Below are 12,146 nucleotides of genomic sequence, written 5' to 3' on the forward strand. Positions count from 1 at the left end.
TTTTCTTGGCTAATCTCACTAACAGTCTATCAATTTTATTTATCTTTTCAAAGAGGCAGCTTTTTGTTTGATCATTCAGGAGCAGATTATTTAATTTCCATGTATTTGCCTGGTTTTGAGGGATCCTTTTGGAGTTGATTTCCAATTTTATTTCACTGTGGTCTGAGAGAATACTTGATATAATTTCAATTTTCTTAAATTTACTAGGACTTGTTTTGTGGTCTATCATATGGTTTATCTTGGAGAATGTTCCATGTGCTGATGAATAGAATATATATTCCGCAGTTGTTGGATAGAATTTTCTGTAAATATCTGTTAAGTTCATTTGTTCTAGAATACAGTTTAAGTCCATTCTTTCTTTGTTGACTTTCTCTCTTGATGTCTGGTGCTGTCAGTGGAGTGTTAAAGTCCTCCACTATTATTGTGTTGCCATCTATCTCATTTCTTAGGTATAGTAGTAATTGTTTTATAAATTTGGGAGCTCCAGTGTTAGGTGCATATATATTTAGAACTGTGATATTTTCCTGTTGGACTAATCCTTTTATCATTATATAATGTCCCTCTTTGTTTGTTTAAACTGCTGTTGCTTTAAAGTATGTTTTGTCTGATATAAGAATAGCTACTCCTGCTTGCTTTTGGTGTCCATTTGCATGGAATATCTTTTTCCACCCCTTTACTGTAAGTAAATTTGAGTTCTTCTGTGTTAGTTGAGTCTCCTGAAGACAGCAGAAACTTGATTGGCGAATTCTCATTTATTCTGCCATTCTGTATCTTTTAAGTGGAGCATTTAGGCCATTTACTTTCTATGTTAGTATTGAGATGTGAGGTACTATTCTATTCACCGTGCTATTTTGTTGCCTAAATACCTTGTGGTTTTTTTTTGTTTTGTTTTTTGCTTTCTTTTTTTTTCATTGTGTTCGTGTTATATAGGTTCTATGAGATGTATGCTTCAAGGAGGTTCTATTTTTGTGTATTTTGAAGACTTGTTTCAAGATTTAGAGCTCTTTTTAGCTGTTCTTGTAGTGTTGGCTTGGTAGTGGCAAATTCTCCCAGCATTTATTTGTCTGGAAAAGACTGCGTCTTTCCTTCATTTATGAAGCTTACTTTAAGTGGATGAAAAATTCTTGACTAATAGTTGTTTTGTTTAAGGAGGCTAAAAATAGAATCCCAATCCCTTTTAGCTTGTAGGGTTCCTGCTGAGAAATCTTCTGTTAATCTGATAGGTTTTCCTTTATAGGTTACCTGATGCTTTTGTCTCATAGCTATTAAGAGTCTTTCCTTTGTCTCAACTTTAGATAACCTGATGATTATATGCCTAGGTGATTATCTTTTTGTGATGAATTTCCCATATATTCTTTGAGCTTCTAGTATTTGGATGTCTAGATCTCTAGCAAAGCCAAGGAAGTTTTCCTGGATTATTCTCTCAAATATATTTTCCAAATTGTTAGATTTCTCTTCTTCCTTGGGAACACCAATTATTCTTAGGTTTGGGTATTTAAGTCTCAAACTTCTTGGAAGCTTTGCTTATTTTTTTAAAGTTATTATCATTATTATTATTGTTTTGTCTTTGATGGACTGGATTAATTCGAAACCCTTGTCTTAGAGCTCTGAAGTTCTTTCTTCTCTGCTTGTTTGATTCTATTGCTTAGACTTTCCAGTGCATTTTACATTACTCTAAGTGTGTTCTCGATTTCCAGAACTTGTGATTGTTTTTTATTTATACTATCTATTTCACTGAAGAATTTTCCTTTCATTTTCTGTATCATGTTTTTAATTTCTTTAAGCTGGACTTCACCTTTTTTTGGTGCCTTTTTTTTTTTTTTTTTTTTTTTTTTTTTGAGATGGAGTCTCGCACTGTTGCCCAGGCTGGAGTGCAGTGGCCTGATCTCAGCTCACTGCAAGCTCTGCCTCCCAGGTTCACGCCATTCTCCTGCCTCAGCCTCCCGAGTAGCTGGGACTACAGGTGCCCACCACCATGCCTGGCTAATTTTATGTATTTTTTAGTAGAGACAGGGTTTCACCATGTTAGCCAGGATGGTCTTGATCTCCTGACCTCGTGATCCACCCACCTCAGCCTCCCAAAGTGCTGGGATTACAGGCGTGAGCCACCGCACCTGGTCTCTGGTGCCTTCTTGATTAGCTTAATAATTAACCTTCTGAATTATTTTCCTGGCAATTCAGAAGTTTCATCTTGGTTTGGATCCATTGCAAGTGAGCTGGCATAATCTTTTGGGGGACTTGAAGAATCTTATTTTGTCATATTATCATAATTGTCTTTCTGGTTTCTTCTCATTTGGGTACATTATGTCAGAGGGAAGATCTGGGATTCAAGGGCTGCTGATCAGATTCTTTTGTCCCATGGGGTGCTCCCTTGTTTTGGGGTTCTCCCTCTTCCCCTAGGAATGGGGCTTCCTGAGAACTGAACTGTAGTGATTGCTTTGCTCTTCTGGATCTAGCACCCACTGGAGCTACCAGGCTGTGGTTGGTACTGGGGAGTGTCTGCAGAGTCCTGTAATATGATCCATCTTTAGGTCTTGCAGCTGTGGATACCACCACCTGCTCTGGTGGACATAGTAGGGGAGTGAAGTGAACTCTGTGAGGGTCCTTGGTTGTGTTTTTGTTTAGTGCTGGTTTTGTGTTGGTTGGCCTCCAGCCAGGAGATGGCGCTTCGGGAGTGCATCAGCTGTGGTCCTATAGGGAGGATGCAAACTTGCTCTAGGGACATTTTGTGAAGTATTCAGGTTTCTCAGGTGGTGGGCAGGGCGATAGAGCTTTCAAGACATTATGACTTTTGTCTTTGGCTACCAGGACATATGGAGAAAGACCACCACGTCGGGATAGGGATAAGGTGTGTCTGAGCTCAGCCTCTCCTTGGGTGGGGCTTGCTGCAGCTGCTGTGAGGGATGGGGGTACAGTTCCCAGTCCGATGGAGTTATATTACCAGGGAGATTATGGCTGCCTCTGCTGAGTCATACAGTTCACCAGGGAAGTGAGGGAAAACGCAGTCACAGGCCTCACCCCACCCCCACACAGCGTGAGTCCTAAAGGCCAGTCTCACTCCCATCATGCCCCACCCACCCCCAGCAGCACTGAGTCTATTTCCAGCCGGCTAGTGACCAGGGCTGAGAACCTGCCCCAAACCACTAGCCTCCCTATTGAGAAAGCAAGCAGACTCAGTTTTTCTGCATCTCAGGAGCCTGCAGCCGTGATCCAGTTCTTTCAATGGGTTTGTGGATTCTCTTGGCTTTCCTGGTATGTTCCTGGGGTAGTTTCTGGGGCAAACTATGATATGAGTCTCCACATGCTGCTCTGTCCCTCCCAGCAGGAGCTGCAAGCTAGTGTTGCCGTTTATCCGCCATCTTCTCTCCTGTATTTGCTATTTAAACACCTGAATCTGATTTACTTTTTAGACAATATTGGATATATATTCAGATAATTATATACACATTATTACTTATAAATGCTCTTTATATGTATTATGTATTTATATATAAATAAACAACAGAAATATTTGATCCTTTAATGCAAAAAATGTCACTGTAATTTGAACCAATTTTATAAATCTTAGAAGCAAAATCTTTATGTGTTATGTTCATAAATTCCTTGAAACAGTTTGTCAAATAACATAAGAGTAATAAACAAGCATTTCAGCTTGTGCATCTGTCTCAGTTTTGTAAATCAGAAACTCCCAGTTTTGATAGAATGGATCCCTTACTTTCTGATATTTTCCTCTCCCATCCCAACTCTTAGCCTGTGCAATTTTATTCAAATGAACTGAAAAGACTAGCTCCTGCTGAATATAAGTAGAAGAAGGCAGTGGGAGAAGGCCTGAATTTTGAAAAAGTACCATTTCTGATAAGACACATAAATAGATTTCCAGCAGCGATAGTGTGGGAAAAAATGAGGCTAAAGCATTGAATAATCTACTTCCCTGTTGATTTTAAATATAAATATAACAGTGGCTTGCTATAATTTAACCATGCAACTGCTTACAGTCTATTTGTTTAAGATCTGAGTTATTTTTAAAAGCAAAGACAAAGTTTTCTCCTTGATATGATAACAATTGGTGGTTATGCTGTTATTTCATAAAGACAAATTGAGAATATTAAATCCATTGTAACATTGTTTATGCTATTTGAAAATGATACTGAAAAAATCAATACTAATTTACCAACTTTTTAAATTTAAGAAATGAAAGAAAAAATACTTCTTCATGGCTTTTGTTCAGCTAGTTCTTTTCTGATGTAGAAAAAAGTTAAAAGCCATTTAGCATTTTCATTTATAATTAGGTATGCATTACCCACTTAATACACACTTCACAATTATCAGAGACTTTACAATTTCCAAAAGCATTTTTAAGTGTTATTTTTAAAGCTTCTTCTCCTGGGTCTTAATTTCTTTTTCTGATATAAATGCACTTTATCACCATATCATCGGGATCATATATAACTGCTTTTACATTCTTATATATGAAAGAATTTTACAGACATTTGGGAACTCTTAAAATTTATTTCTAAATGTGAGGGGTTTTGTTCTTGCTTATAAGACCCTGGTCAAAAGATAGAAATAAAAATATTTATCACCTTTAAATACACAAATATCTTTGAATCCTTCTGTAAGGAGTCAAAGACCTTTATGTTAAGACTTTATCTTTTTTTGTTTTTCTTTGAATATGGCATTAAATTCATTAGAATTCTGACTTACTTCCCCTGTCTACAAAATAAATATATATTTAAAAAGTTGTTTCAAGAAGGAAATGTCAGAAATTCTGGGTCTGCTGTAGGTTAGTTGACCTTGGGCAAGTAACATAGTTCTCCTGCTTTTTAATGTCTTCACCTGTAAAACATGGTTAAGAACAGCTTACAGGTATAGAATGAAGATGAATGGCATGGCAGGTGTAAAACCCTTTGCATTCCTCTGGAAAAAATTATGATGATTGTAAATGCCTACATGTTTATAGCCCTTTAAAATGCATTCTTACTGCATTTTAACCTTGAACCATTTAAAATCAATCCTGTGATGTGGTACAAGAATTCGTTAACTCCATTGTATATTATAAAAACTGAGGTTTGGGATGCCCCCTAAGTATGTGTACTATGGTTTTGATAATATTAATAATATCATTAATATGTCAGACTAACATATTTAAGGAAATAGTATGTGGTATTTCAAACTACATTTGTTTTTGTTTTTTTTTTGAGACGTAGTCTTGTTCTGTTGCCCAGGCTGGAGTGTAGTGGCACGATTTCAGCTCACTGCAACCTCTGCCTCCCAGGTTCATGCGATTCTCCTGCCTCAGCCTCCCGAGTAGCTGGGATTACAGGTGCACACCACCACACCCAGCTAATTTTTTGTATTTTTAATAGAGACGGGGTTTCACTATGTTGGCCAGACTGGTCTCAAACTCCCGACCTTGTGATCCACCCGCCTTGGCCTCCCAAAGTGCTGGGATTACAGGCGTGAGCCACCGCGCCTGGCTTCAAACTACATTTTATAAACAACTTCAACATCCTTAACATTATTCAGAACGGTTCCATTGCTCTTAGGATAAGCAGTAAAATACAAAACTTGGCCTATTAATATTTGTATGGCCAGACCCCTGCCTATCTTGCCGTCTTCAACTCATACCAGTCTATCAGTTGCCCTTGCCCTCTGCTTTCCACATAATATATTTGGTCCTCATAGCAACCCTATATGAAATGGGCAATACTGGCACACTCATTTAACCATAAATTAACACCTGTACACAGTGTCATACTGAGTGTGGAATATTGTACTATGATGGATTTTTGCATGTTTCTTTGGCATATCATAATATCTCTAAATTATCCTATTGTTTGCAGATTAGGCCTGGATATAAAGAACTACTTATAAGTGGCTCCAAATTAGTTTTCAGTCTCAACCTAGAAAACCAGTCATTTCTGATCCCTAGCTTTCTGCATTTCAGTTCTCAGGTCTTTTGCCCACCTCCCCACACTTTCTTCGATACTTGAAGATTGTTCACACATCTGCATTTCCTCTTACTGTTCTTCCGACCTGTACTTTCTCTGTCTAGAACACAAACTAACATGTCAATGTTCAATGCAGCCCCATTCCCTTTGAAAGGCTTCCCTTGCCTTTTCTCCAATTCAGACAAACTTCACTACTTCTCACTTTGAGCTCCACTCTGTTATAGGTTAATTTCACCTCTCTCACTTCACTTGATGTTTTGGGACAGTGCAGTAGGTGGTAGGAGCATGGACTCTTCACTCTGTCTGGATTTGAAAACGGACTCTCCCACATATTGTGTGTGATTTTAGGCAGGCTAGTTCATTCTTCTGTGCCTCAATCTGCTTATCTGAAAGTGAAGATTGTGATACTCTCAGAGGGTTATTGTGAGGATCAATGGAGCTAATTTACATAAAGAGTTTGGAACAATGCCTGCCACATAATACTTTGTAGGCGTTAGCACTTTCCTTTATTTTCCTTTTCTTCTTATTTTTAATTGTATTAAAGGTTTCCCCTGTCTGCTCTGTGAAGACAGGAAGTAGCTGTTTCTTATCTACCATTTAATCTTTAGGACCTAGTGTAGTACTTGATGCATATAAATTAGGTGTTCTCCGGTTGCTTGGAGGATGAATAAATGAAGGGTCAATTAGGAGGCTCCAGCCCAGCTGCCTTTCCTTCTGCAATAATGGAGCAAACTTATTTGAAATCCTAGCTGCGATTAAACATTAAATAGTGTAGGATCAAAAAGTCCCATTCATGACTACCTTTTATCATAAATGTTTATCTTTTCATTGGTAGAGTTATATAAGGGCATTTAAAAATTACATCTGAGTGATACCATGGGTTTCTTTCAGAACACCTATCTCATTTTCTCAAGGATGACATTTTAAACAGCAATGACAGATGCAACATTCTCTCATACAAGTACAGAGTAATTCATTAACATACATACATACATACAAAAGGAAGAGGTCTACATTCAACCTTTACCACCAAAATCTTTGATAAATAAAAGAAATTCAAAGCAGCTACAAGTGATTTTAGAAGTCAAACTAGTTTTATCATTCAAGAATGCCAGGATGATAACAGAACCCTTTGGTGACTAGACTCCTGCTGAATTTGTTTTAGGGTAGAGTTTGGGTTGGGGAAGAAAGAGATACTTAAAATAGGATCTACCTGAGTATTTGGAAGGACAGATTATATGACAATAGCCGAAAGAGACTTTTGTAATCAAATAATTCAAAATATACTTTAGCTAAGTCCAGAGAAGTGAATGACTTGTCTAAGTTACATAGTTGGTTAAAGACAGATTTGATTTAGGAGTATATTTCACAACAGGTAGTTTTTATATACAGGCCACATTTCAGGACGGTTTCATGATGAGACAATTCATAATGAAGCAGAGTGTTACAGTCTGTGTCTAAAATAAACTCAAAGTGTGCTTTTGGATTACTGAATACCAGGATAAAAGTGACAAACAAAAGCCATCAATTATCTAGAGGTATGTCACTGCAGCATTTCTGCCACGGACAGGGTAGATTCTGAAAGGTTGTTCATAAGGCCATTCGTTCTGAAGGTCAAAGTGATATTTTACAATGGACTGCCAACCGACATGAAGCAAGGGAGTTGATACATTTTTATTTTGATGCATAGTTTGTTCTTATCTATGGGAGTTCATAGGAGTGGGGCTTCTGGACCCATTTTTTCTGTCAGTAAGTAGATTGGCGATCTCATAGTAAATGTTTAATCTCTGTCTCACTTTGGATTCCTTAGAAGCAGAGCCTGAGGCAAGAATTCAAGTGCATATGATTTATTGAGGGAATCCTCTTAGAAGAAAGGCAGGGAGGGAAGAAGGAAACAGCAAGTTAAGAAGCTAATTAAGGTGTCGCAGCTGTTGTCTAGTTTCAGCCTGATCCCACGGAGAGGTTTGGGGCATGAAATGCAAAAAGGGATATCTGTGGGTATTAATAGCCAGAGGTTGGCACATCACTTGCAAAAGTGGATGTGGACAAGGAATCACCAGCATCTACTACCAGGCTTATTTGAACCATTCTGTCCTGAAGATATGCTTTATTATTTAGACAATTACTGTGCCAGCAAATGAAACAAAGAAAGAAGGCCCACATGAACTGTGTGATCAGTGTTTGAGAAGGATTCAATACTGTGACATGAAGTGCATGAATTTTAGAGTCTGAAGTCTTCTTTGTCTATACACAAGTTCCAACTTTTCTCTAACAACACACTTTAAGAAAGCCCCAATATCAGTGAGACTCAGGCTTCTAATCTGTAAAATGGGGGCAATGATAGCAACTGCCTCCTACAGCTGTTGTCCAATTCAAGTGAAATAATATATGTCAAAGCACATGTATTATATTTGACATGAAAACAAAAGAACAAGAAACTAGCCTATAGAAAGTTTTCAAATGTAAACTAGAAGAGTTTCCATAAGAAACTCAAGTGGTTTGAAATACGTAGATGTTTGTCCAAGTTGAGAGAGGTAATAATAGTAAAAGGAAGAATTAGAGCTGTCATTTCCCTAGGGTCCATAATGGATCAGGGACTTGACATTCATTTTCTGAGTGACTCCATGTCATTGTCCTATGTGGTGGCTACTGCTGTATTCTCATTGTATAGATTTCTTAACAGAGGCTTAATGTTGTTAAGAAATGACCTAATTTCATACTACTAGATATTTGACAAAAAGAATTTGAACTCACACCTCTCTGTTTCACAAAATCTCAGCATTTATCTGCTGTGGTTATCCTACCAAAGGCCTTTTCTATCAAAATTGATATTGTTAAAAATTTATGAAGGAGGTTGTGAGGAATTATAATTAAGATGAAGATACAGTTCATGCACTTTAGGAACTTTCCATTTGGTTGGGGACTTGCATTTATATCCTTTACTCTTTCTGTTTCCACACTCTAGCACGTCTCCCTGGATACAATAAGAAATATTTCAGACATGACACCACCACCATGTTGTGGTTCTTGTTTTTGCAAGCTCTTAGAGCCTAAGATCCTTTAACTTTGCAGAAGAAAGATTAGTTAATGGATATAGGCCGTTTTACTTTCTGCATTAAAGGTAATAGAAACGCTCTTCAAGATCAACAGTCGTACACCTTCTGCCCCAAAACGGAAAATTTTATGATAAGACGGGAAAGTCAATAAGGACAGAAAAATTGATTTGTCCCATTTAGCCAGATGAAAGCATATAATTTCTTCTTAATTGAGACTTTTATTCTGATATGGCATAAACAAAATAAGTTTTAACTAGAGAAACTTCTAGTTGCAAGAAATTTTTAAAGCAGAAAGAAGGTATGATATAATAATGTAGGATATTTTAAAACATATTTTTGTTAAAAAGTACAGAACAAAGGAGAAGAAATATATGGTTCTATAAAAGAGTGCATTAATTTGAGATGTAGACATTCAACTGTTTTCGAGAGTAGATAGAATCATAACTGTAGAGAAACTCGAGGGTATAGCAAATAAATATGCTATATGGAGTTTCCTTTACCAAAGAGTCAAATTTATGATTACGGAATCTGACTCATATCATGTGTATGTTGTAGGGTCATCTCCTATCCAAGCAGGAGAAATAAACAATTACTGTGGCAGAATCGTTCAAAGTCTGGAACAATTCTTTATTTCTATAACATAAGTTTTTATGTTATTTTGTTGCCTATTATTTTTCCAGGTGATAGTCTTAGCTGAAATGAAGAAATCAAGTGTTATAAATATTTTTATCCTATGTCCCAAAGTAGCCACTGGCCCTTTTCCACCTTCCATTTAGGTTAATAAACTTACACGTTCACTTCTTACTTCCATAGATACAAATACATTCGGATATAGTTAGCAATGTATTTATGTGTGTATATCTGTATATATGTATATGTGTGTGCATGTGTGTATGTATATGTGGTGTCTGTAAAATGAGAAGCAAGGGCATCCCCAAAATGGTTAACATAAAGAGAACTCTGTGTAGATCAAGGGATCTCTGGTGTAGAATAATCTTTGGAACATAAGACTTGCAATGAGAAACACACCCAGTTACTAATTCATGTATCTACTGATGACTGAAGTAGTTTCACAAGGTGAGTTTTGGGCATGTATTTATTAATAAAGTTTCAGAACAATTACTTTTTCAAAGTAACAGACAGTATAGACATTTCTATGAGCCCTGCAGGTATAGCAGCTCACTTTTTGGCTCCTTGGCTAGATCCTCTGGGACATAAAGGTTGGTGCAAAGGGAGAAATGCAAGCCTTCTACTTTATCCACATCAACAGATATAATTACTTTCAAGCAAGGCTTTTGCTGAATCCAATATGAAACATTTCAGTCCCTGGAAACACTATATATAAAGGATATTAGACGCAGTATGTCTATTGTTCATCTGCTAATGTCCCCAAATGTCACCAAGGTAATTACTTGGATGACATTTATGTGATGCAGCTGGACATTGTTACAGTTAATATAAAGCCTGCCTTTGGCAACCACTTTATTTCCACCTACGTCAAACTATGGGTGCATGATCGCTTTTCTTGGGAGAACGCCCACCTCCCCGAAATGACATCTCTGCCCTCAGCTTTTTCTTCCTGTGCTCTCCACATTAATATCCAATGCAAAAGAAAAAGAAAAATAATGCTATATCATATATCTTTATCTTAATATTTATGTCTGAAACTTTTAGAAATGTTTCTAAAAATAATTCACAAAATATAATAACATTGATCTTTTCTCTGTTTTTTTATTCTTTTTTTAGAAGCAGGTTTCTATTATACCCAAGAATCTAGATTCACAAAATGCACATTGTCAAGAGCCCATAAAGTCATATTCATTCTCAAATATATTATTGGCAAAGCTAGATTTTTAAAATGTGTGTATCAGAAGAATATTATATTTTCAGAGACACAGATTACAAAATTTACCCCAAACTCACATGCAAATTGGAGCTTTGCCTTCCGACTCAGAATTGTCCCCAGAAGATTGGTGGCCAGACACTGGTACATGCCAATATCTTGATCTGTGTGGGGGCTACTGATTGCAAGACTGCCTCCATCCAACCTGTAGTGATAACTCATAGTAAAATCAATGTCTGTGCCATTTTGCTTCCACCTTCAAGGAAAAAAAAATAAAATTATGCTTATAATATACAGAGTCAATCACTCTTTGTCTTAAACAACATGTAGTTCTAATTCCTGCAACAATAAAAAACACCAAAAAACATGATTACATGTGGAGGTAATCCTATCAGTTTTACCAGAGGTAGCTGTCTGGTGGGTTTGGTGAGATCAGTAACTAGATTATTTGAAAGATATACTCTTTATACGTTACATTCACCCAAATGTATGCAAAGAGGAAACAGAACTCTCAACATGAGAAATAAAAATTAGACAGTCAGTCAATAATATTGGCCAACCTATTCCTTTAGCGACTTTTCAAATAACATATACCTTACCTGAACATCCACAACTGGTAGCACAAAATTGAATGTCAAAATGATTTAAAGATAGGAATTCAAGAAGCATATAATAAAAATGGCAAGAATAATTTTACAATGCCAATTCAAGGCTGATAACAAAACAATAATAACCTGACTACTTTAGAACATGATTACCTCTGTTAGTATGTTACTTGGAAAATTAATCATGTTAAAAATATTTCAATGGTACTTAGAAATGCCAAACTAAAATTATACTTTAGCAAAGCAAATGCTGTTTGAGAGGTTTTTATTTTGAGAAGCAAAAATTCTCTTGGCTTAGCTATTAGTCAACAATTCTTTAGTACCTGAATTAACTAGCTGAAGGGTCTTAGAGTTATATTTACTTTCAAAGATTCATAACTAGTTTTAGAAATTTTATTTGGTCATTTTTAAGACAAATGAATACCTGATAATTATCTCTAACCAGACTCACTTTTCCTACCTTGAAACTCCCAACTCCATCAAAATCTCCAAATATTTTGAAGCATGAATCGTATATATCTAATGAGATACATTCCTAGGGCACAGGCTGTGTGTAGTCACATAGACCATTTTTTAAAATAAACACTTAAAACTATTGAATAATGACAAACAGTTGTACGTGTAGAAAAATATCTTTTCTCACTCATTGCTAGGTTCATGGCTGAGGTCTCTAAAAGGAAAGGAAGATTAA

General features: G+C 36.5%; 1 protein-coding gene across 6 annotated transcripts in view; it reads right to left on the minus strand.

The window, feature by feature from the left end:
* The window catches only part of CNTN6 (contactin 6), a 319,353-nt gene that overhangs the window by 159,302 nt on the left and 147,905 nt on the right, over nucleotides 1-12,146 (minus strand). For all 6 annotated transcript variants that reach the window (XM_024243955.3, XM_024243951.3, NM_001131086.1 and 3 more), the window contains 1 exon segment: nucleotides 10,931-11,106. In XM_024243955.3, the coding sequence (XP_024099723.1) occupies nucleotides 10,931-11,106 (176 nt within the window).

Source organism: Pongo abelii, chromosome 2 (assembly GCF_028885655.2).
Source record: "Pongo abelii isolate AG06213 chromosome 2, NHGRI_mPonAbe1-v2.0_pri, whole genome shotgun sequence".
Taxonomy (NCBI): Eukaryota; Metazoa; Chordata; class Mammalia; order Primates; family Hominidae; genus Pongo; species Pongo abelii.